This window comes from Oncorhynchus tshawytscha, linkage group LG01, assembly GCF_018296145.1.
Source record: "Oncorhynchus tshawytscha isolate Ot180627B linkage group LG01, Otsh_v2.0, whole genome shotgun sequence".
Classification (NCBI taxonomy): Eukaryota; Metazoa; Chordata; class Actinopteri; order Salmoniformes; family Salmonidae; genus Oncorhynchus; species Oncorhynchus tshawytscha.
The window spans coordinates 30,679,205-30,705,733 of NC_056429.1; the positions used below are offsets into that span (position 1 = coordinate 30,679,205).

The following is a 26,529-nucleotide window of genomic DNA, read 5'->3' on the forward strand; positions in this document are numbered from 1 at the left end:
TCAATGGTGTTACCAGCTAAATTGCAGTCTCTGAAGGGATAGGTCCTTTCTATGAATTATATTTCTATGATTGAAATGGCACCCACCCTGTATTAAAGAGTATGGTATGTCTCATCTGATGGCGGACACAACACAAAAACTTCAGACAATGTAAAATAGGGTCTATGCTACAACATATGTGAAAATGAGACAAATCTGAGTTCATACGTTTTCAGATTTTTGACTTTATCATTGTTTTTGTACTGTTACCCCTTTTTCTCCCCAATTGGTAGTTAAAGTCTTGTCCCATCACTGCAACTCCCCAAGGGACTCAGGAAAGGCGAAGGTCAAGAACCATGCGTCCTCCAAAACACGACCCTGCCAAGCCACACTACCTGCTTAATCCGGAAGCCCGGGCCAATTGTGTGCCGCCTCATGGGTCTCCCTGTCACAGCCAGCTGTAACACAGCCTGGAATCGAACCCGGGTCTGTAGTGACACCACTCTGGAGGACAGATTATTGACATTTAAAGGGGTAATCAGCAGATGCTACATACATTTTTGGAGTTGTAAATTCATGATATGTACCCATTGATTCTTGAAGAATATAACTTATAATTGCCTCATGAGTCCTACTGTCCTACCATACCAGGACCCAAAATATAAGGGGGGGATTCCTATCAGACACGAAACCGGCAGCCAGCCTCTCTCCCATTCCTTATAAAAGCAGACACAGTGCAGGACTCCGCTAGATCTGGACAGAGGGTTACTCTTTCAAGGTACAATGAGACTTTTCACTCTCAAGTAACTGTTGTACATAGATTATATACATTCTAATGGAATAGAAATGAACTGAGTTGGGATGTTTTTTCTTCTCTCCTTTCTGTCTGATATGCTACTGCTCAGGTTGAAACAGAGTACACCTGTGAAGATGACTCCATCAGTTTTCTTTGCTCTTCTGCTGGCTTGTGCTCTCCCATTAAATTCTGCTCAGTGTGAGTATTTGTAATCACTGCGTATGTAAATTGCTTTGATTCAGCTCCTTATGTGTGTGTTTCTGGGTTTTATTCTAAATTGTTTTAATGTCAGTTAGAGATAAGGATGCATGTTGTCACTCTCTTGATTTAAATTACCATGAGTGTACTGAACTGCTTTCCGGGAATGTAAAACAGATTGTGTGTACTGCTTGCCCACTCTCTGATTTCTATTGACTTATTAACAAATTATTAACTAGAGACGGAAAAAGTGTACTCTGGCTCTATAATGTATGATTCAGCCATTATCTTGTCAGTGTTACAAGTAGTGCTGAGCAATTAACTGAAAAGTCTGTCATTTTTTAAACAACTAATTGACGACATCGGTTAAATTATTTGAATTCCATTGAAAGAAATGTTTTTATTATATTATTTTACCTTTATTTTACTAGGCAAGTTAGTTAAGAACAAATTCTTATTTTCAATGATGGCCTAGGAACAGTGGGTTAACTGCCTGTTCAGGGGCAGAACGACAGATTTGTACCTTGTCAGCTCAGGGATTTGAACTTGCAACCTTCCGGTTACTAGTCCAACGCTCTAAACACTAGGCTACCCTGAGCTTGATGTGTAGTGAACTTGATGTGACTATTAATCAGCTTCTTGATATACTAAACCTGTCAGGTGGATGGATTATCTTGGCAAAGGAGAAATGCTCACTAACAGGGATGTAAACATATTTGTGCACAAAATTTGAGAGAAATTAGCTTTTTTGTGTGTATGGAACATTTCTGGGATATTTTATTTCAGCTCATGAAACATGGGACCAACACTTTATATGTTGCTTTTATATTGTTGTTCAATATAGTTTAGCGCAGGAAACGTGGTAATTACCTACAGTGACCATAATCCATTGCGCGTCCCGCTTAATCTTGTCTGGTCTGTGCTGAGCAAGACATGGAGTCTGAGAGAGGAGAGAACACAGGATCGAGAGGGATAGAAAGCAGTTGCTTCGCAAGCCTGAAGAATACATGATTTAGTGATTGATAGTTGGTATTCAGTGGTCATAAAAGTATGTCTTATTTACTTTGAAGGACTACTTCAATTGCATGTACTTCAGCTCTGTATGAGACGATGACTTGGAATTAAATAATAAAGTCATCAAATAAAACAAATATTTTATTAAAGTAATGTGAGTAAATTATTGTTAATAAGTGATAAACAGTAATGGGTAGTCACTACCATCATGGGACTTTTGTTTGTATTACTCTGTGTTGTTACATCATTCAACCCACATAATGCATAGTACATTTAATATTTTAAAAAATATATAAAGAAATTGAAACCGAAACTGAACCGACCTCATAAAGCACTAATCGCTCAGCACTAGTGACAGGTTCTGTGACAAATGTGACAAGGCCTTATTGTTGGAATGATATTGATACTGCTGTCAGAGCTGGTGACTTGTGACATATCTCCATGACTGTGTGTGTGCTGGGCCAAGGTCAAGGTTTCCCAAACTCGGTCATTCCACAGCTGATTCAAATAATCAAAGATGAATAATGAGTTGGTTATTTGAATCAGCTGTGTAGCGCTACGGCAACAAACAAAAAAACGTGTATCCAGGGAAAGGACAGAGTTTTGGAAACCGTGTGCTAGGCTACTGAATGACACTAAATATACATGATGTTGTTGTCTTTTCTGTATAGCAAGCTGCAATGGGCAATGTGGAGGAGAGTATAACAGGGGTTACATGTGCCAGTGTGATTATGACTGTCTCACTCACGAGGAGTGCTGTATTGACTACGAATCCCAGTGCACCACCAGTAAGGACTTTTCTTATCTATTCAATGTATTAGTGGTGTCCGAGTTTCCCAAACTGGGTCTTGGGCACCCCAAGGGATGATCGTTTAGGTTTTTGCCCTAGCACTACACAGCTCATTCAAACAACCAAAACGTGATGATGAGCTGCTTATTTGAATCAGCTGTGTAGTGCTATGGCAAAAGCCAAAATGTGCACCCCTTGGGGTCTGCAGTACCAAGTTTGGGAAACCCTGTATTATCACAAATGATCCATGAGAGTGCTTGACATGTCATTTATTCAGATGATAAAGATCCACATGTACATGCAGGTATTATGCATGTGTTATAATAGCACAACCAGGACTGGTGTGATAATGGATGTACTGTATGTCTGGGTACCAGGTGACTCGTGTAAAGGGCGGTGTGGTGAATCCTTTAAGAGGGGAAGGCTGTGTGACTGTGATCCTGACTGTGCACGGTACAAAAAGTGTTGCCCAGACTACAACAGCCAGTGTGGCATAGAAGGTTAGTAAAATGTCCAAGACACCTAAAATAGTCTTGTGAAGTAAAGCACACCGTTGTCTCATTTTGAGGCACATTCCAATTATAAAAGTGAGGGGGGACAAAAATGCAATTTCAGAATGTAGGGGGACATGTCCCCCCCATCCCCAGTCAAAGTTGCGCCTTTGATTTCATGTATGAAATAATATGTATGACATTAAGTAATGTATGAAATAATGTCTGGTACATGATAGTATGACATATGACAATAAAGATAGGCATGCTGGCACTATGCATTCAGTGCATTCAGAAAGTATTCGGAACCCTTCTCTTTGTCCACATTTTGGATTAAATAGAAAATGTCAATCTACTCACAATAACCCATAATGAAAAAGCGAAAACAGTTAAAAAAAAATGTATACAGGCTCGAGCCACTTTGGGTATGACGCTACAAGCTTGAAATACCTTATTTACATAAGTATTCAGACCCTTTGCTATGAGACTTCGAAATTGAGCCCAGGTGCATCCTGTTTCCATTGATCACCCTTGAGATGATTCTACAACTTGATTGGAGTCCACCTGTGGTAAATTCAATTGATTGGACATGATTTGGAAAGGCACACACCTGTCTACGTACGGTTCCGCCGTTGACAGTGCATGTCAGAGCAAAAAACAAGCCATTAGGTCGAAGGAATTGTTCATAGAGCTTCGAGACAGGATTATGTTGAGACACAGATCTGGGAAAGGGTACCAAAAAATGTCTGCAGCATTGAAGATCCCTAAGAACACAATGAACTCCATCATTCTTAAATGGAAAAAGTTTGAAATCACCAAGACTCTTCCTAGAGATGGCCGCCCGGCCAAACTGAGCAATCGCGGGAGAAAAACCTTGGTCAGGGAGGTGACCAAGAATCCGATGGTCACTCTGACAGAGCTCCAGAGTTCCTCTGTGGAGATGGGAGAACCTTCCAGAAGGACAACCATCTCTGCATCACTCCACCAATCAGGCCTTTAGGTTAGTGTTGCCAGACAGAAGCCACTCTTCAGTAAAAGGCACATGACACCCCGCTTGGAGTTTGCTAAAAGGCACCTAAAGACTCTCAGACCATGAGAAACTAGATTCTGGTCTAATGAAACCAAGATTGAACACTTTGGCCTGAATGCCAAACGTCACGTCTGGAGGGAACCTGGTACCATCCCTACGGTGAAGAATGATGGTGGCAGCATCATGTTGTGGAGATGTTTTTCAGCGGCAAGTACTGGGAGACTAGTCAGGATCGAGGGAAATATGAACGGAGCAAAGTACAGAGAGATCCTTGATGAAAACCTCCTCCAGAGTGCTCAGGACCTCAGACTGGGGTGAAGGTTCACCTTCCAACAGGACAACGACCCTAACCACACAGCCAAGACAACTCAGGAGTGTCTTTGGGACAAGTGTCTGAATGCCCTTCAATGGCCCAGCCAGAGCCTGGACTTGAACCCGATCCAACATCTCTGGAGAGACCTGAAAATAGCTATGCAGCAATGCTCCCCGTCCAACCTGACAGAGCTTGAGAGGATCTGCAGAGAAGAATGGGAGAAACTCCCCAAATACAGGTGTTCTAAGCTGGTAGCGTCATACTCAAGAAGACTCAAGGCTGTAATTGCTGCCAAAGGTGCTTCAACAAAGTACTGAGTAAAGGGTCTGAATACTTATGTAAATGTGATATTTCAGGTTTTTTATTTCTAAAATTTCTAAAATCCTGTTTTTGCTTTGTCATTTTGGGGTATTGTGTGTAGATTGATGAGGGAAAAAAACATTGAATCAATTTTAGGATGAGGCTGTAACAAAATGTGGAAAAAGTAAAGTGGTCTGAAAGCATCCCGAAGACACTGTAAATAGACATGTTAATGTTAAACTCATATAGTAGCCTGCATCAGTTTGTTTTGACTATTTTCTCTTTTAATAATTATTACAGACACCATAAAAAACAGGCAGCACAACAACACTGAAGACTAGCTCATGCAATAACATAAATGATGACTAATCAAAAGGTATAGGCATGCAGTATATTCATATAAATATGCATGTTAAAATGCAGAAGCCCGTCAGTTCATCTCAACTATTTTCTGTTTTAGTTCAAGACCAGCCAGTACAACAACACCGATGACTAGCTCATGCGATAACGTAATCGATAACAAACCAAAAGGTATATTTCATAAAGCAATAGTTATTATAAACAATAGATTTTAGATAATTATTGTAGGAAAGGTAGTTGCTTTTGGATACTCTTTACTCATTTAGTACATGATTGACACACCAGAGCCAGAACCAGAGCCTCCCCAGAGCCTCCAACCAACTGAGGAGCCAGAGATGACTCCCAATCCACAGGAGGAACTAAGTGAAGGTCAGTACTTTCAGAACAACCTTACTGAGGAGATGGACAACCAACACTTTAGTCTTAAATAAGAATGAAAATGTATTATTCACCAGTATTCACTCAGCCCAACATCTTCCAACACCAAAGTCAAAACAGTCCCTGTAATAGTAGTGTAATATTGTCTAACAAAAAATACAGATATTTTGAACTTTTCTTGACCAACAAAGCACTTGGTAGAGAGTGTGACTCCCAGATGTTTTGGATAGCCTGTCACACTGCTGCAGTTCTCTCTGGCTGTGACTTGAGCTGGAGCCCGGAGGCCAAGTCTCCCCAGATGTGTCACGGCCCTACCGGCCAAGAGAAACAAAGGGAAATAATGTCATTATACACTGAACCAAAATATAAATGCAACATGCAACAATTTCAAAGAGTTAACGTTCATATAAGGAAATCAATTGAAATAAATTCATTAGGTCCTAGTCTATGGATTTCACGTGACTGAGAATACAGATATGCATCTGTTGGTCACAGATACCTTAAAAAAATGTTGGGACATGGATCAGAAAACCAGTCAGTATCTGCTGTGACCACCATTTGCCTCATGCAGCGTGACACATCTCCTTCGCATAGGGTTGATTAGGCTGTTGATTGTGGACTGTGGAATGTTGTCTCACTCCTTTTCAATGGTGGTGCGAAATTGCTTGATGTTGGCGGAAACTGGAACACGCTGTCGTACCCGTCGATCCAGAGCATACTCAATGGGTGACATGTCTGATGAGTATGCAGGCCATGGAAGAACTGGGACATTTTCAGCTTCCAGAAATTGTGTACAGATCCTTGTGACATGGGGCCGTGTATTATCATACTGAAACTTGAGGTGTTGGCACGACAGTGGGCCTCAGAATCCCATTACTGTATCTCGATAAAATGCAATTGTGTTCTTTGTTCATAGTTTATCTGGTGGACTGTTTGGTTTAAGACATGCCAGGATGAACTAGAACAACAGGAACATTTACTTGTGTAATAAATAGAGTTGTGTAATAATTACATATGTCCCATATAACTCAACCTCAGGGAATAAATCAAAGTTATTTAAAAAACTATTCAATTAATTTCCAGATTTGTCAGACGACCAGCCTATGCCATTGTTCACCCCAGAACCAGAAATCCAGGATGAACAGGAAGATGGTGATAGAAACATTAAGATATTTTCTCAACATAGCTACTCATATGTACATTTTAATGATTCAAAATGTGCATACATTTTGCCATTATTCCCTTCCACAGATGTGAAGGGTGAGACCTGGCCAGATCTTCCTGTTCCCTCTCCTGATACTGGGTCAGAGGATCCAGAGGCAAGCCCTTACCCAGAGGACCCTGAAGCTGGTCTGGTGGATCCAGAGGTGACCGCTAACCCAGATGACCCTGAAGAAACCCCTGCCTCAGAGAGCACCGGCGGGTCAGAGTTCTCACCAACTGAGCCAGCCTCTTCAGACCCCTTAGACCCCACGCTTAACACTAACCCCCAACCCACAGATACAGAGGATGACCCTGAGAAAGAGGCCATTTTAAAGGGGGACTACACACCCTTCCCTGAGGAATTGGATACAGAAGCAACACCAGGCTCAGAAGGAACCCCACCAGCAGCCAACCCCAACCCCTCTACTGCCGAACCAGCCAATGAGACCCCCGCTGAGGCAACAGGTAACGAATTCAATTCGATCTTTATTGTCACAACAGGGAAATTCATTGTACACTTAGGAGCTTACAGTTTATATGTATAGCATTATATATTGGCACAGTGCGGGAAATGATAGCCAAGCCATCTCTCACATACCAACATTTGAGAGATAGTCCTATCTCACTGTTCCTAGAAATTGCATTGGATAAGATGTTTCTCAATTATTTCGAGTCATCTGGATTCAAATCTGACACAAATCTCATGTGTTCCAGACTCCAGTGATCCTGAGGGACAGCCTTATTCCAGCAGCAGCCCATCTGCAGCCGACCCAACTCTCCCTAGGTCCACCTCTGAGCCCACCCCCGCCTCCCCAGTTGCCCCTCAGTCCTCTGACCAGGCTTCCCCGAGCTCAGAGCCCCAGCCCGGGCCTACTCCTGCAGAGGACACCCCTGAACTCCTACCTGAAGGACTTAGTGAATTAGACCCTGAAGGTCAGGAGGCAGAATCTAAGAACACAGTGCCAGATGAATCTGAACCCACACCATCGAACCTACAGGATCCCAATGTGGCCTCCGAGGCACCAGCATCTGAGAGTGGTCCCGAGTCCAAACCTGGTAGAGAGGCCACCCCAAATAATTTTAATGACAACAGTGTCCCCCAGACTGGAGATCTGGCTACGCGTCTCACAATAGACCCAGCGGGACAAGAGGAAGGAGATGAGGCAGCACCAGAGGAGACCACAAGCAACTCCATGAAGCTCAGTCCCGCCCCCACTCCCGTCCCCGTCCCCGTCCCCGTCCCCACCACCAAACCACCCCAAAACAAACTCACTGAGAAAATCAAGCCTAGTAAACCCACAGAGAAACCTAAGCCCAAATCCACCCAGCCAAACACCCTCACGGATATCAACCAAGCTCTGGGCACAGAAAACTCCAGGGACTACCAAGCAGGTAAGCTTAGACCTTGCTTTGCCTTACTTTAATACCATTGCAAAGAAACTCAGTCAATGTTGTAGAGCACTTATTACTAATAGTAAAAGCTATTACTGGGTAGATTCGCCAGCCCTACTTTTCTTATAGGTGGCACTGAGATGTATTACTTCTCTTGGATGAAAAGAGCTTCCTCCTGTCAAGTGTAGCTGCACTATATTAACTGTCAAAGGTGACCGTTTTCCCAGAGCCTAACAAGTCAGTCCAGCAGTTTCTGTGGTTTGAAAAAAAATACTCCTTCACAGAGCAAACAGAAAAAGAATTGACATTAAGTTGTGTGTGCTGTTCAGTAAAAGTTCTTGGGAGAAACACATTAGCCAGTTGACACATGGTCAGACACATGAAATTGTTCTGATTCACTTAACACATTCTCCATGTTGTTTTTCGTATTAGTCCTCACGTGGCTCCTTTTAAACATGGCTTTTTCCTCCAGATGAACACAACGACACCAACATCTGCAGCGGTCGTCCTGTTGGTGCGGTCACTACGCTGAGGAATGGGACCGTGGTGGTTTTCAGAGGTCAGCGCCAGACCAAATCAAAATCAAATCAACATTTTATTTGTCACACGCGCCGAATACAACCGGTGTAGACCTTACCGTGAAATGCTTACTTACAAGACCTTAACCAACAATGTAGCTTTAAGAAAAATAAGAGTTATGAAAATATTTACTAAATTAACTAAAGAAAAAATATATACATATAAAAATAACAATAACAATAACAATAACAATAACAATAACTAGCCTATATACAGGGGGTACCTGTACCGAGTCAATGTGCTGGGCTACAGGTTAGTCGAGGTAATTGAGGGAATATGTACAGTAATAGTCAAAAGTTTGGACACACCTACTCATTCAAAGGTTTTTCTTTATTTTTACTATTTTCTACATTGAAGAATAATATTGAAGACATCAAAACTATGAAATAACACATATGGAATCAGGTGTAGCCAGAAAAGTGTAGCCACCCTTTGCCTTGATGACAGCTTTGCACACTTTTTATATTCTCTCAACCAGCTTCATGAGGTAGTCACCTGGAATCTGTTTCAATTAACAGGTGTGCCTTGTTAAGAGTTCATTTGTGGAATTTCTTTCCTTCTAAATCAGTTTGATCCCATCAGTTGTGTTGTGTACCAATCCATTTCATTAGACTCCTTGTCGTGCCAAACTGCCTGGCCCTTTTCAGGTTAAAAACATAGACTGTAGTTCAGACTTAAAACACTAAAATGACAAGAGTAACTCCTGAGCTTAAATGTGTTTATCAACAATATAGTTTATATTCAAAACCGGGATTTCTGTATTTAAATTTTTTAAATATGGTATACAAAAGATACAGAGGCCCTATTTGGTAAAAGACCAAGTCCATAGTATGGCAAGAACAGCTCAAATAAGCAAAGAAAAACGACAGTCCAAATTACTTTAAGACATGAAGGTCAGTCAATTCGATAAATTTCAAGAACTTTTCAAGTTTCTTCAAGTGCAGTCGCAAAAACCATCAAGCGCTACGATGAAACTGGATCTCATGAGGACCGCCACAGGAAAAGAGGCCCAGAGTTACCTCTGCTACAGAAGATAAGTTCATTAGAGTTAACTGCACCCAAGATTGCAGCCCAAATAAATGCTTCACAGAGTTTAAGTAACAGACACATCTCAACATCAACTGTTCAGAAGAGGCTGCGTGAATCAGGCCTTCATGGTCGAATTCATGCAAAGAAACCACTACTAAAGGACCAATAATAATAAGAGACTTGCTAGGGCCAAGAAACAAGAGCAATGGACATTAGACCGGTGGAAATCTGATGTGTCCAATGTGAGATTTCTGATGCCAATCACTGTCTTTGTGAGACGAATAGTAGGAAATCGGATGTTCTCCAGATGTGTAGTTCCCACCGTGAAGCATGGAGGAGGAGATGTGATGGTGTGGGGCTGCTTTGCTGGTGACACTGTCAGTGATTTATTTTGAAGGCACACTTAACCAGGATGGCTACCATAGCATTTTGCAGCGATACGCCATCCCATCTGGTTTGCGCTTAGTGGGACTATCATTTGTTTTCAACAGGACAATATCCCAACACCTCTCCAGGCTTTGTAAGGGCTATTTGACCAAGAAGGAGAACAGCCAACAACTGCTCAGCATATGTGGGAACTCCTTCAAGACTGTTGGAAAAGCATTCCAGGCGAAACTGTTTGAGAGAATGCCAAAAGTCTGCAAAGCTGTCATCAAGGTAAATGGTGGCTACTTTGAAGAATCTCAAATATAAAATATATTTTGATTTGTTCCAGACTTTTTTGGTTACTACATGATTCGATATGTGTTATTTTATAGTTTTGATGTCTTCACTATTATTCTACAATGTAGAAAATAGTAAAAACTAAAGGAAAACCCTTGAATGAGTAGGTGTGTCCAAACCTTTGACTGGTACTGGACATGTAGGTAGAGGTAAAGTGAATATGCATAGATAATAAACAGCGAGATTTGATTAGCTGTTCAGCAGTCTTATGGCTTGGGAGTAGAAGCTGTTAAGAAGCCTTTTGGACCTAGACTTGGCACACTGGTACCGCTTGCTGTGCGGTAGCAGAGAGAACAGTCAATGACTAGGGTGGCTGTAGTCTTTGGAAATGTTCAGGCCCTTTTCTGACACCGCCTGGTATAGAGGTCCTGGATGGCAGGAAACCTAGCCCCAGTGATGTAGTGGGCTGTATGCACTACCCTCTGTAGCGTCTTGCGGATGGGGGCCAAGCAGTTGCCATACCAGGCGGTGATGGAACCAGTCAGGATGCTCTCGATGGTGCAACTGTAAAACATTTTTGAGGATCTGAGGACCCATGCCAGTCTTTTCAGTCTCCTGAGGGGGAATAGGCGTTGTCGTCCCCTCTTCACAACTGTCTTGGTGTGTTTGGACCATGATAGTTTGTTCGTGATGTGGACGCCAAGGAACTTGAAGCTCTCAACCTACTCCACTACAGCCCCGTCGATGAGAATGGGGGCGTGCTCGGTCCTCCTTTTCCTGTAGTCCACGATCATCTCCTTTGTTTTGATCACATTGAAGGAGAGGTTGTTGTCCTGGCACCACACTGCCAGATGTGAGAGCAAAATTGCGAGATAATTATTATAATAATAATTATTATAATACCTTTATTGCATCAAATGGTTGTTTTATGAAACATAATAAGGGTTTGTTAGAACGCTCATCTCTGTGTGTTCTACTGAGGATGGGCCTCTGGAAGATTTATGATGTCTTTGGTGATGCCACATTCCAGAGCATGAGTTAATGTTTCTGTTCTATATCAGGGAGAGATGGTATCAGGGAGAGATGGCTCCAGTATGGGGTTGGGGGGCCAGGCTCATCTCTATACAATGAGTTATCATGTTTTTACAGCAGATACTGTCTGCTGTGAATTATAAGTATCTTTCATACAAATCTTAACCTTGTGACCCATTCCATGCATCTTTTGTGTGTCATGTAAACTGAAAGAGATTGGACTTTGCCATAAAATGCTGTGGCTCAAACCAGCTCCATCAGTGATCACCTCCAGGGGTGATTACCGACCAGCTCCATTACTGCAGTAATTAAATAATAACGTTTGATTGTTTTGAAGAAATCTTAAAAGTCTCTCCTTTTGATTACAATCAATTCCACCACACAGGTCTCTGACCTCCTCCCCATAGGCTGTCTCATTGTCGGTGATCAGGGCCTACCACCGTTGTGTCTTCGGCAAACTTAATAATAGTGTTGGAGTCGTGCTTGGCCACGCAGTCATGGGTGAACAGGGAGTACAGGAGGGGACTAAGCACACACCTCTGAGGGGCCCCCATGTTGAGGATCAGCGTGGCAGATGTTGTTGCCTACCCTTACCACCTGGGGACAGCCCGTCAGGAAGTCCAGGATCCAGTTGCAGAGGGAGGTGTTTAGTCCTAGGGTCCATAGCTTAGTGATGAGCTTTGATGGCACTATGGTGTTGAATGCTGAGCTGTAGTCAATGAACAGCATTCTCACGTAGGTGTTCCTTTTGTACACGTGGTAAAGGGCAGTGTGGTGTGCAGTAGAGATTGTGTCATCTGTGAATCTGTTGGGGCGGTATGCAAATTGGAGTGTGTCTTGGTTTCTGGGATAATGGTGTTGATGTGAGCCATGACCAGCCTTTCTAAGCACTTCATGGCTACAGCTGTGAGTGCTATGGGTCGGTAGTCATTTATGTAGGTTACTTTAGTGTTATTGGGCACAGGGACTATGGTGATCTGCTTGAACATGTTGGTATTACAGACTCGGTCAGGGACAGGTTGAAAATGTCAGTAAAGACACTTGCCAGTAGGTCAGCGCGTGCTCTGAGTACACGTCCTGGTTATCCATCTGGTCCTGCAGCCTTGTGAATGTTGACCTGTTTAAAGGTCTTACTCACATCGGCTACAGAGAGCGTGAACGGCTTGGTGTAGATAATTAAGTCTATGTGCCAAACACACCAGATGTTGGGTTTTTCCCTCTCAGACGGCACCCTGAATATTCAATGATGCAAAGAAATTAGAGTAGACTGTCCTTCAGCTCTTATTTGCTTTCTATAGATGTGACATTTGGATTGTTTTTCAACCCAAGAGAATGTTCTTTATTGAGACATGAGGGTATAGAGAGTTAACTAAAGTTTATTAAAACAACACCATGTATTAAATAGACCAGGACATTTTGAATCTGGACCTTGAAACCAGTTCCATAGCACTGATGATTTCCACTCTTCCCCTCTAATGAAGGACTGATTTAGACCTGGGACACCAGGTGGGTGCAATTCATTATCAGGTATAACAGATAACTAGCATTACCCCAGACCTCCAGGCTCACAATTTAATGCCCCTAATATAGACTATAGAGCAGGGGTATTCAACTCTTACCCTACAAGATCTGAAGCGAGCCTGCTGGTTTTCTGTTGTACCTGATAATTAATTGCACACACCTGATGTCCCAGGTCTAAATCAGTCCCTGATTAGAGGGGAGCAATGAAAAAAATGCAAAGGATCTGGCATTGCGGCCCAGAATTGAGTTTGAAGGCTATAGAGAATACATTGAGGATGAAAAGTGATTGAAGACAAGATGCAAGTACCAGTGTTGCTTCCCTTGTAGGACACTATTTCTGGGTCATGGATAGTAACAGGATGCCTGGACCTGCCCATCGGATAACAGACGTGTGGGGAGTCCCTTCTCCCATTGACACCGTCTTCACCCGCTGCAACTGCCAGGGCAAGACATACTTCTTCAAGGTACAGTACACCTTGTGACTATCCTAAGCCTATTGTGTGCTATAAGACTTCTATACTACATTAAGTGGAGGTGACACACAGAACAAAACAAATATATATATATATATATATTCATGTGTGTGCTGTCCCCTCCGCAGGGTGCTAACTACTGGAGGTTTGAAAACAGCATGATGGACATGGGCTTCCCCAAGCTGATCAGTGTGGGCTTCAATGGGCTGCGAGGTCAGATTACGGCTGCCCTGTCTGTGCCTGAGTACCGCAAGAGGAAAGAGTCTGTCTACTTCTTCAAGGGAGGTGACTGATCTCTATAGCCAAACTACTTCAGTGGAGGCTGCTGTGGGGAGGGCGGCTCATAATAATGTCTGTAACGGAGCAAATGGAATGGCATCAAACACATAGAAACCATGTGTTTGGTGTATTTGATACCATTCCACTGATTCCACTCCAGCCATTACCACAAGCCCGTCCTTCCCAATTAAGGTGCCACCAACCTCCTTTGCACTACTTACACACTACTAGCCCATTATGTAAGGGATAATCAATGAGGGACTATGCGTTCTATGGAAAATCAAGAGCAACGTGAAAGGTGTGTTAGCGGAGTGGAACTAACCTTCCACGAACTTGCATTATTTTCCAGAGAACGCATACAGCTCCGAGTTGATTATCCCTTTCATACCAAGGCTATAATTAGGCAATAAGGCCGAGGGGTTGTGGTATATGGACAATATGCCATGGCTAAGGACTGTTCTTAAGCACAGTGCAACGTGGGGTGCCTGGATAGTCGTGATATATTGGCCATACACCACAAACCCCAAGGTGCCTTAATGCTATTATAAACTGGTTACCATCGTAATTAGAACAGTAAAATCAAATGTATTTATATAGACCTTCTTACATCAGCTGATATATCAAAGTGCTGTACAGAAACCCAGCCTAAAACCCCAAACAGCAAGCAATGCAGGTGTAGAAGCACGGTGGCTAAGAAAAACTCCCTAGAAAGGCCAAAACCTAGGAAGAAACCTTGAGAGGAACCAGGCTATGAGGGGTCCTCTTCTGGCTGTGCCGGGTGGAGATTATAACAGAACATGGCCAAGATGTTCAAATGTTCATAAATGACCAGCATGGTCAAATAATAATAATCACAATAGTTGTCGAGGGTGCAACAAGTCAGCACCTCCTGCTGTCTCTAGAGAGTTGAAAACAGTAGGTCTGGGACAGGTAGCACGTCCGGTGAACAGGTCAGGGTTTCATAGCCGCAGGCAGAACAGTTGAAACTGGAGTAGCAGCACGGCCAGGTGGACTGGGGACAGCAAGGAGTCATCATGCCAGGTAGTCCTGAGGCATGGTCCTAGGGCTCAGGTCCTCCGAGAGAGAGAGAGAAAGAAAGAAAGAGAGAATTAGAGAGAGCATACTTAAATTCACACAGGACACCGGATATGACAAGAGAAATACTCCAGATATAACAGACTGACCCTAGCCCCCCGACACATAAACAACGGCAGCATAAATACTGGAGGCTGAGACAGGAGGGGTCAGGAGACACTGTGGCTCCATCCGAGGACACCCCCGGACAGGGCCAAACAGGCAGGACATAACCTCACCCACTTTGCCAAAGCACAGCCCCCACAGCACTAGAGGGATATCTTCAACCACCAACTTACCATTCTGAGACAAGGCCGAGTATAGCCCACAAAGATCTCCGCCACGACACAACTCAAGGGGGAGGCCAACCCAGATAAAATAAATGTTTTGTAAAACCCGTGGTATATGGTCTGCTATGCCACGGCTGTCAGCCAGTCAGCATTCAGGACTCAAACCACCCAGTTTATAATTTAACACATATGCTGCTAGAAATGTGTTCATTTGGCGGTAGAAGTGTGTTCAACTATGGTAGTTTATAATATTAATAAGGCACCTCGGGGGTTTGTGGTATATGACCAATATACCATGGCTAACGGCTGAATCCAGGCACTCCGGTTGCGTCGAGAAAAAGAACAGCCCTTAGCCGTGGTGTATTGGCCATATACCACACCCCCTCAGACCTTATTGCTTAATTATACCATTACATTGTTTCTCATTGGCTTGAAGGGCATGCTAGAGCATGCATTATTTCTGTATCACGCACGGTATGTCAGACCGGTAGAATTCAATGTTCTATTTTGAGCTGCTTTTGAAAGCAAAAGTCAAATTGAAAACATTATTAGCATTGTTGAATTCGATGTTTGGTTAGCTAAACTAGAAAGTCTGTTTGTTTGGTTACCTTGGCAACTACTGTAGCTATCTAGTTAACTTGCTAGTAGCTACTTCAGTGGATGTTGAACACATTTATACATGCAAATGAACACATTTCTTGCGGAAAATGTGTTAAATTATTATTTTTTATATATTTTTTTATTTCACCTTTATTTAACCAGGTAGGCTAGTTGAGAACAAGTTCTCATTTGCAACTGCGACCTGGCCAAGATAAAGCATAGCAGTGTGAACAGACAACACAGAGTTACACATGGAGTAAACAATTAACAAGTCAATAACACAGTAGAAAAAAAGAGAGTCTATATACATTGTGTGCAAAAGGCATGAGGAGGTAGGCGAATAATTACAATTTTGCAGATTAACACTGGAGTGATAAATGATCGGATGGTCATGTACAGGTAGAGATATTGGTGTGCAAAAGAGCAGAAAAGTAAATAAATAAAAACAGTATGGGGATGAGGCAGGTAAAAATGGGTGGGCTATTTACCGATAGACTATGTACAGCTGCAGCGATCGGTTAGCTGCTCAGATAGCAGATGTTTGAAGTTGGTGAGGAAGATAAAAGTCTCCAACTTCAGCGATTTTTGCAATTCGTTCCAGTCACAGGCAGCAGAGAACTGGAATGAAAGGCGGCCAAATGAGGTGTTGGCTTTAGGGATGATCAGTGAGATACACCTGCTGGAGCGCGTGCTACGGGTGGGTGTTGCCATCGTGACCAGTGAACTGAGATAAGGCGGAGCTTTACCTAGCATGGACTTGTAGATGACCTGGAGCCAGTGGGTCTGGCGACGAATATGTAGCGAGGGCCAGCCGACTAGAGCATACAGGTCGCAGTGGTGGGTGGTATAAGGTGCTTTAGTGACAAAACGGATGGCACTGTGATAAACTGCATCCAGTTTGCTGAGTATAGTGTTGGAAGCTATTTTGTAGATGACATCGCCGAAGTCGAAGATCGGTAGGATAGTCAGTTTTACTAGGGTTAAGTTTGGCGGCGTGAGTGAAGGAGGCTTTGTTGCGGAATAGAAAGCCGACTCTAGATTTGATTTTCGATTGGAGATGTTTGATATGAGTCTGGAAGGAGAGTTTACAGTCTAGCCAGACACCTAGGTACTTATAGATGTCCACATATTCAAGGTCGGAACCATCCAGGGTGGTGATGCTAGTCAGGCATGCGGGTGCAGGCTGCGAGCGGTTGAAAAGCATGCATTTGGTTTTACTAGCGTTTAAGAGCAGTTGGAGGCCACGGAAGGAGTGTTGTATGGCATTGAAGCTCGTTTGGAGGTTAGATAGCACAGTGTCCAAGGACGGGCCGGAAGTATATAGAATGGTGTCGTCTGCGTAGAGGTGGATCAGGGAATCGCCCGCAGCAAGAGCAACATCATTGATATATACAGAGAAAAGAGTCGGCCCGAGAATTGAACCCTGTGGCACCCCCATAGAGACTGCCAGAGGACCGGACAGCATGCCCTCCGATTTGACACACTGAACTCTGTCTGCAAAGTAGTTGGTGAACCAGTCATCAGAAAAACCGAGGCTACTGAGTCTGCCGATAAGAATATGGTGATTGACAGAGTCGAAAGCCTTGGCAAGGTCGATGAAGACGGCTGCACAGTACTGTCTTTTATCGATGGCGGTTATGATATCGTTTAGTACCTTGAGCGTGGCTGAGGTGCACCCGTGACCGGCTCGGAAACCAGATTGCACAGCGGAGAAGGTACGGTGGGATTCGAGATGGTCAGTGACCTGTTTGTTGACTGTTTGTTGACTTGGCTTTCGAAGACCTTAGATAGGCAGGGCAGGATGGATATAGGTCTGTAACAGTTTGGGTCCAGGGTGTCTCCCCCTTTGAATATATAGCCATGGTTTAAAAGGGATAATCAACTCAGGCCTCTATGCTTTCTCAGGAAAAGAATCACGCCTTCCACATTGTTCATTATTTTCCAGAGAACGCATAGCCCATTGTTTATTTAATCGATAAGGCACGAGGGTGTGTGGTTCGCGGAGTGCCTGGACACAGCCCTTAGCCGTGGTATATTGGCCATATACCATGAACCCCTGAGGTGCCTTATTGTTATTATAAACTGGTTACCAACGTAATTAGAGCAGTACAAATATTTTTAAAATATATTATAAATATAAAAATATTTTTTGTCCTACCCCGCGGTATACGGTCTGCTATACCACGGCCGTCAGCCAATCAGTATTCAGGGCTCGAACCACCCAGTTTTTAATATCCCTTAACCCCTGATATGATAAATACATGAGATTATGTTTTATTGCAAATGCCAGTGATAACAGATTTACTTAGGTATAACATAACATAAACAAGCATGCTCATGCCATCTGTAGTATCCTGAGTTAGCATGTCTGATATCTTTATCATTGTCTATTCAGGTGGCTTGGTGCAGAAGTATTCCTACCAGTCTGGCACCAGCCCTACATGTAACAGGAAGGCCCACAACTCTGTTTATACCGTACACAACCGTGTTGCCAGACAAGCAGGTAATGAGCCGCCCACATTTGGACCTTTTCAGTCCTTTCACTGAACATTTTGTCAGACTGAAGTAGTGGTGAAAACATTAGGAACTGTTCAGGTTTTAGGTAAGGTTATATTTGAGTTGAGCCACATTTTATCTATAAAGATGACTCACAGAGAGAGAGATGCTGCTCGGAGTGGGAGAGAGATGAAAGAACGAGAAAGAGAAGGAACAAGGTCCACTGTATGTAAACAGGTAATTCAGGGAAAACAAGCAGACCAGATTGTGTGGGTGCAGAATCAGATCGTAGTGTAGTGTCACAACACAATGTTGTTTTTAATGAGTCACTTAAAGTAAACGGACAGACTGCAATGACGCACAATTCGGTCCATGAAATTTTACTCCAACAATCAGACTCCTAGACCATAAACTCTCAATTTCAAACATCACACCATCATCAATAATATTGATGATTTGTCAATCTCTAAACTGAACTGTGTCTCTCCTCTCAGTGTCTCTACTGGGACAGGAGATCAACATCCGTCTGACCTGGAGAGGCTTCCCCTCCACCGTGACCTCCGCCGTGTCCATCCCCACCCACAGGAAACCTGAGGGATACAACTACTACCTCTTCTCACGCTGTAAGTATTTAGCCCAGATACAAAATCATATATTTTTTAATCAGTTTTTTTATTTTTTTTATAAACAATACAAAACATACACACACAAACAACAGCATCATACAAACATCAACTACATCACACCTGCCCAGACCCGCTAGCACACACCCCCCATCTCCAGCGCCCGCATCACTTTATGCAACATGGCCTCAAACTGTACCATTTTGTTTCTCTCCGTAGCCCACACCCTTTACATTTTTTGATAATAAATCACCTGACCTTCCCATTGTGTTAATGATGGCAGATTGGTTGATTTCCAGTTTAAGTATACTTAAAAAATATGTTTTTTTTTTTTTAAAGATGATTGACTAGAAAAGTATCATCCAACCCATCGGGTATCTCACTGCACCCTCCTGTACTACGTCTTGACATAAGCAAACAAAAGGATTCAAAGTGCATTTACATTGTACTACTACTGACAGCAAAATGTCGAACTCCACCTATCATTTTGGACTTGATAACATTCCCAGAAGGCCTGGATTATTGAGTCATTATTAGTTTTACACTTGAGACATGGCTGCCGTTGTGCTGTAGAATGTGCATTTTGTCTCTTGTATAATACATGCTATACATTTTCATTAACTGTAATCTCGTTAGTTACAGTATGTTCCAACATTCCCTCTATCTTGTGCCAATATCAGTTATTTTTAAATCTTGGTTCCAGTAGTTTACATTTTTTTCTAAGAGATTGTTAGTTGGAAAGGCAAGGTTTTGTATAGCTTACCTATCATATGAATATCCTTTTCTGACTCAAATAGGATTCGCTCAAGATTTTGCTCATCTCCAAAATATTTCAAATCAACTTTTTGTGATAGAAAATGTTTAAGTTGCATATATTTGAAAATATCTACATTGGTCAATCCAAAATTGCTCTTTAAAGCTGTCATGGAAATTTAAAAAAAAATCTAATTACTAAGTAATTTACAGTTTCTATGCATTTAGTTTTCCATGTGGACTAATTTATTGTGAATTCTGATAAGCTATCTAAGGATTGTTCCATAAGGATGTGTTTTGAGGGAGTTATATTGGTTCTTGTAGAATACGTTTCATTTTCTCCCATATTGTTATAGTTTTCTTAACTATGAAGTTATTCATGTTCACAGCCTTATCCTTTGAAAATAGACAGGTAAAAAAATTCTGAGGAATTCATCAAATCAAATGTTATTTGTCACATGCGCCAAATACAACGTGTAGATTTTACAGTGAAATGCTTACTTACAAGCCTTTAACCAACAATTAAGTTTTGAGAAAAATAAGAGTTAAGAAAATATTTACTAAATAAAGAAAAGTTTTAAAAAGTAACATAATAACTAGGCTATATGCAGGGGCTACCGGTACCGAGTCAATGTGCAGGGGTACAGGTTATTCAAGGTAATATGTACATGTAGGTAGGTGTAAAGTGACTATGCATAGATAAACTTTGAGTAGCAGCAGCGTAAATAAAGGTGGGGGTCAATACAAAACAGTCCGGGTACCCATTTGATGAACTGTTCCAACAGTCTTATGGATTGCGGGTAGAATCTGTTAAGGAGCCTTTTGGACCTAGACTTGGCGCTCCGGTACCACTCATCTTGGTGCTCCGGTACCGGCATCTTCAAGATGTACCCATTGTTACCATTTATTGCATTTAACTATACTGAACAAAAATATAAATGCAACGACTTTACTGAGTCACAGTTCATGTAAGAAATCAGTCAAATAAAATAAATTCATTAGGCCCTAATCCATGGATTTCACATGACTGGGCAGGGGCACAGCCACGGGTGGGCCTGGAAGGGCATAGGCCCACCCACTGGGGAGCTGGCCCAGCAAATCAGAATACATTTTCCCCCACAAAAAGGCTTTATTACAGAGAGAAATACTCCTGTTTCATTAGCTGTCTGGGTGGCTGGTCTCAGACGATACCGCAGGTGAAGAAACTGGATGTGGAGATCCTGGGCTGGCATGGTTACATGTGGTCTGTGGTTGTGAGGCCGGTTGGACGTACTGCCAAATTCTCTAAAATGAGGTTGGAGGCAGCTTAGGTATTACAAATTCGCTGGCAACAGTTCTGGTGGACATTTCTGCAGTCAGCATGCCAATTGCATACTCCCTCAACTTGAGACATCTGTCACATTTGTGTTGTGACAAAACTGCACATTTAAGAGTGGGCTTTTATTGTCCCCAGCACAAGGTATACCTTTGTAATGATCTTGCGGTTTAATCAGCTTCTTGATATACTCCACCTGTCAGGTGGATGGGTTATCTTGGCGAAGGAGAAATGCTCACTAACAGGGATGTAAACAAATGTGCACATCATTTGAGAGAAATAAGCTTTTTGTGCGTATGGACAATATCTGTGAACTTTTTATTTCAGCTCATGAAACATTGGATCAACACTCTATAGTTTATATTTTTGTTCAGTATATATATATATATATATATATATATATCCCTGGGAAGCAATTTGATACAATTCCAAGCCTGGAAGGTTAAAACCACCCTCAATTTTACATCTTCCTTTTTTAAAGTCTCTGACTGACTATACTTTTTTAAAGAACATCTTCGTTGGGATAATTGGTATTACTGAAAATAAATACAAAAACTTTGGAAGCCATGCCATTCTGTCATATTTAAAGAGGGGCTGGGTTGGACAGGCCAATGCTGCCACCTACAGCAGGTGTCAGCAGGTAACAGCAGGTGTCATCATCCTGATAAATAAGGACATTTTCCCTAAAACCCAGCACATGGACCAATAAGGCCATATTCCAATGTTGAATTGTACCTTGCATGGTGAAAAATACACATTGATATCATTGTATATCCCACCAGGGGCATATCTGGTGTTTGTAGATCAAATTCAAGCGATACTATATCATATCCAGACAGGAACAACAATTTAGCAGGTGACCTAAATCATACATTCAATAAGATCGACAGACGTAGTAATAAACAAGGCAAATTTAGGTAGCCTCCAAATAGGCTGAAAAAAATTCATCTTTACAAATATTTTTCAGGACAACTGGAGATTACTACTCCCAACTACAAAAGACTATTCCTTTTTTTCTCAAAGTAAGAAAAGCTATACAAGAATCGACTACATTAATTTCCAAAAATGCACTCAACAATTTACTGGATTTAAAAAAAATGTATGATATAGTGATATCGGATCATTCACTGGTATCATGCTTAATTACATCAGTAGAAGATACATTTCTCCAAATTCTGTCACTAAGTGTATTAAATACGTCAACGAAAAAATAAAAACCTTAACCATTACAAATGCAGACAGAGGATAGAGAAGAGCCAACCCCAATTTAATCTGGGATGCCTTTAAAGCGTACATTGGAGGAATGATAATCTAAATTAAAGCTAAATCTGATTTAGAAAATACAATTTAAGAAATGTATCACGATCTTAGAAAAAGACCATGAAAAAATATTTACAAGGTAAAGAAGAAAATAAAATGTCTGAATGTAAACAGGAATTACGATATTTTACTTTTGGAGAGAGCCAACAATTACAGGTTAATCTCAAATAAAGCATAATACTTAATGGCAAATAAACCTGGTAAATATCTCACAGTTCTCACAAAACGAAAACATGGTAAACCAGTTATAATTTTAAAAGATACACATTTGGTAATTAGAAATATCGTGATTAATTACCATTTTAAAAGCTCTCTGAAAATCTATATAAATCAGAATTAAACAGTTGGATGAATCCTATAGCCGTCTTAGACTCAACAACCCTGAACCAATTATCAGCAGTCAAAAAATAATCACTAAGAACAGAGATCACAAAATAAATATTAGATACTTTTCAAACATTCACGCTGAGAACAGCACCAGGAATGGATGACTTTCCCATTGACTTCTATTCATTATTTTGGGACAAAGTAGTGCTCCTATTTCCACAAATGACAACACATGTCACTCAATCCAGTACTTCATAGTTCCATGTATCAAACAGATATTTCAGTTATATTAAAGCCAGGAAAATCTGGAGTCACCTACTGATTATAGACCCATAAATGTAATAAATTGTAGCAAAATAAGCTTGATACATATCAAACAGGGTTTATTAAAAATACAAGAACATTTCAGTTTAATACAATGCACAATAAAACAAGCTATAGATTTATCAATAATTGCTTTATGCCAAAAGGGCTTTCTATTAAAACTTTGGAATCTTTCAACTTTCCAGCTGAAATAATACATTTTATAAAAATATATAAAAATGTCCCAAAGCAAACATATACACATAATACATTATCGGATGCAATGTCTTTAGAAAGTGGCACAAGACAGGGATGTCCCCACCTTCTATTTGCACTGACGATTGAACCGCTTGCAGAAAGAATTAGACAGGACCCAAAAGTAAAAGGTATCGGTAAACATGAATATAAACTAAACTTATTTGCAGAGAATCTCCTGATATACAGTTGAAGTTGGAAATTTAAATACACCTTAGCCAAATACATTTAAACTCAGTTTTTCACAATTCCTGACACTTAATCCTAGTAAAAATACCGTCTTAGGTCAGTTAGGATCACCACTTTATTTTAAGAATGTGAAATGTCAGAATAATAGTAGAGAGAATTATTTATTGCAGCCTTTATTTCTTTCATCACATTCCCAGTGGGTCAGAAGTTTACATACACTCACTTAGTATTTGGTAATATTGCTCTTAAATTGTTTAACTTGGGTCAAACGTTTTGGGTAGCCTTCCACAAGCTTCCCACAATAAGTTGGGGGAATTTTGGCCCATTCCTCCTAACAGAGCTGGTGTAACGGAGTCAGGTTTGTAGGCATCCTTGCTCGCACACGCTTTTTCAGTTCTGCCCACAAAAGTTCTATAGGATTGAGTTCAGGGCCTTGTGATGGCCACTCCAATACCTTGACTTTGTTGTCTTTAAGCCATTTTGCCACAACTTTGGAAGTAAGACCATTTTGCGACCAAGCTTTAACTTCCTGGCTGATGTCTTGAGATGTTGTTTCAATATATCCACATAATTTCCCTCCCTCATGATCCCATCTATTTTGTGAAGTGCACCAGTCCATCCTGCAGCAAAGCACCCCCACAGCATGATGCTGCCACCCCCGTGCTTCACGGTTGGGATGGTGTTCTTCGGGTTGCTAGGCGCCCCCTTTTTCCTCCAAACATAACAATGGTCATTATGGCCAAACAGTTATTTTTTTGTGTCATCGGACCAGAGGACATTTCTCCAAAAAGTATGATCTTTGTCCCCATGTGCAGCTGCAAACCGTAGTCTGGCTTTTTTAATGGCGATATTGGAGCAGTGGCTTCTTCCTTGCTTAGCGGCCTTTCAGGTTATGTCGATATAGGACTAGTTTTACAGTGGATATAGATACTTTTGTACCGGTTTCCTCCAACATCTTCACAAGGTCCTTTGCTGTTGTTCTGGGATTAATTTGCACTTTTCGCATCAAAGTACTTTCGTCACTGGAGGCAGAACGCGTCTCCTTCCTGAGCGGTATGGCGGCTGCGTGGTCCCCTGGTGTTTATACTTGTGTACTATTGTTTGTACAGATGATCGTAGTACCTTCAGGTGTTTGGAAATTGCTCCCAAGGATGAACCAGACTTGTGGGAGGTCTACAATTGTTTTTCTGAGGTCTTGGCTGATTTATTTTGATCTTCCCATGATGTCAAGCAAAGAGGCACTGAGTTTGAAGGTAGGCCTTGAAATACATCCACAGGTACACCTCCAATTGACTCAAATGATGTCAATTAGCCTATCAGAAACTTCTAAAACCATGACATCATTTTCTGGAATTTTTCCAAGCTGTTTAAAGGCACAGTCAACAAACATCTGACCCACTGGAATTGTGATACAGTGAATTATAAGTGAAATAATCTCTGTAAACAATTGTTGGGAAAATGACTTGTCATGCACAAATTAGATGTCCTAACTGACTTGCCAAAACTATAGTTGGTTAATAAGAAATTTGTGGAGTGGTTGAAAAACGAGTTAATGACTCCAACCTAAGTGCATGTAAACTTCAACTGTACCTGACCAATATTTTTTACAATTCTTTACGCGGAAAATACCAAAATAATAACTCACGCTCTACAGCCATTAATTGGGCCACAAAAAATACTTAGGATGCTTAATAAGTGACAAATATATAAAATAACTTTATTCCATTACTGAATATGAAAACAGATGTAATTAAATGGAACAATCTTCCCATAAATCTTATAGGTAGCATAGACCAACACAAAATCACAAAATATTTTTGTGGACCAAATCAAAGCCTGTAGTCTTTCTTTGATGATTTAATTCAATGTCACTACTTTAACTTATTCTTTTAAGACTAGTTTGCAGGAAAACCCTGCACTGATCAGTCTGCTGTAAAAATCCATTCCTAGATTATACCTTAGACATGACGGTGTGTGACACCTCTGAGCCCCATATGTCTGGGTGGGGTGGATCACAAGCTGCATTTAGACCGGCAGCTCAATTTGGATATATATATATTTTTTTCCTTCCTTGTTTTTTTGACCAATCAGATCAGCTCTGAAAAAGATCTGGTGTGATTAGTCAAAAGAATTGGGCTGTCTGACTAACTGGAGCGAGAGGGAGGGGATGGTGGAGTTAAGATGATCGGTCTGCTGGCACAGCATGGTTAGATCCTGTCATAGGTTGTCTACAGCAGCTGACCTTCCTAACTCTGAGTAGGGATGTGTTTCTATCCGTCTGGTTATTGTCACTGAAGAAACAAAACATGAGGCTCAGGGTCTGCTGTGGCCAATTAAGAGGCCTTCCACATGCCATGTTTTTCTGACAAAACATGGTTCATGGTTTTCAGTCAGTTATACATTTTGCATGGTTCAAGTCAAAACAAGTAAACTCTGCAATGACATCAAGTGAGCCCATATTTTCCTCACATCACTCTCCCCTCTTGTCTTTCAGCCAAATACTACAACGTCAATATGAGAGATGAACGGCCTTTCATAGCTACTCCTCCCGTGAGCGCCACTCCCCAGAAGAACTCAGCCAAAGACTTTTTAAACTGTCCAAAGGAAGTCTGAGAAAAAACAGCCAGGAATATCAAAAACCGATTGAGTCACACAAACTTTATTAGTCATAAAAACCAACAACACAATGCTTTTGTAAGCGGAGTCCTTGCTAACTTTAAGTATAAAAAAACATGATTAATCATAACAATGAAATGATCTGTGATCATCATGACTAGAACCGATTCTAAAACGCGATATGTCATTTCGATTAATGGTGACCGCGGGTGTTCTCTTTGGAACCATGGTGACCAATCTTGTAGTGCCATGGCGATGATGTCAGGGCAGGAGCTCTGATTGGTTGTTCATCTGGCGAATCTCCTCCCTGTCCCAGTTACACCCCGTGATGGCAACATCCCTGGTTCCCATCAAAAGACACATACTGATGAGACAATGGTCTGCTTTACCAATGTAAAAACAAATCACATTATATAATATATAATGCAAAGACAATGCTAATGTAACAATTTTACATTAAATGTTTTATCTTGTGACTATTAAAATTGCTTTAACATCAACAATGGATGTTTAATGTATGTGGTATTAAGAGCTGTGTACAGTATAAA

General features: G+C 41.5%; 2 protein-coding genes across 11 annotated transcripts in view; one reads left to right on the forward strand and one right to left on the reverse strand.

Annotated features, from left to right (window-relative positions):
- The first annotated feature begins 657 nt into the window (after positions 1-657).
- LOC112249325 (proteoglycan 4) lies at positions 658-26,481 on the forward strand. 3 transcript variants are annotated; one of them, XM_024419173.1, is made up of 14 exons: positions 658-757; positions 885-973; positions 2,659-2,775; positions 3,155-3,277; positions 5,557-5,640; positions 6,733-6,801; positions 6,901-7,317; positions 7,567-8,244; positions 8,717-8,803; positions 13,396-13,532; positions 13,670-13,826; positions 18,180-18,287; positions 18,775-18,903; positions 25,860-26,481. In XM_024419173.1, the coding sequence occupies exons 2-14, from the start codon at positions 910-912 to the stop codon at positions 25,976-25,978; spliced, it is 2,289 nt and encodes a 762-aa protein (XP_024274941.1). In that variant the 5' UTR covers positions 658-757; positions 885-909; the 3' UTR covers positions 25,979-26,481. The 3 variants fall into 3 exon arrangements, with proteins under 3 accessions (XP_024274941.1, XP_024274950.1, XP_024274958.1); XM_024419182.1 differs by lacking the exon at positions 6,733-6,801; XM_024419190.2 differs by lacking the exons at positions 658-757; positions 885-973; positions 2,659-2,775 and adding an exon at positions 5,372-5,442 and having other exon boundaries at positions 3,205-3,277.
- LOC112249318 (nucleoprotein TPR-like) overlaps positions 26,004-26,529 on the reverse strand; it is a 40,582-nt gene continuing 40,056 nt past the window's right edge. For all 8 annotated transcript variants that reach the window (XM_042320481.1, XM_042320472.1, XM_042320480.1 and 5 more), the window contains exon 49: positions 26,004-26,321. In XM_042320481.1, the coding sequence (XP_042176415.1) occupies positions 26,269-26,321 (53 nt within the window). In that variant the 3' untranslated portion in view covers positions 26,004-26,268. The remainder of the gene's footprint in view (positions 26,322-26,529) is intronic.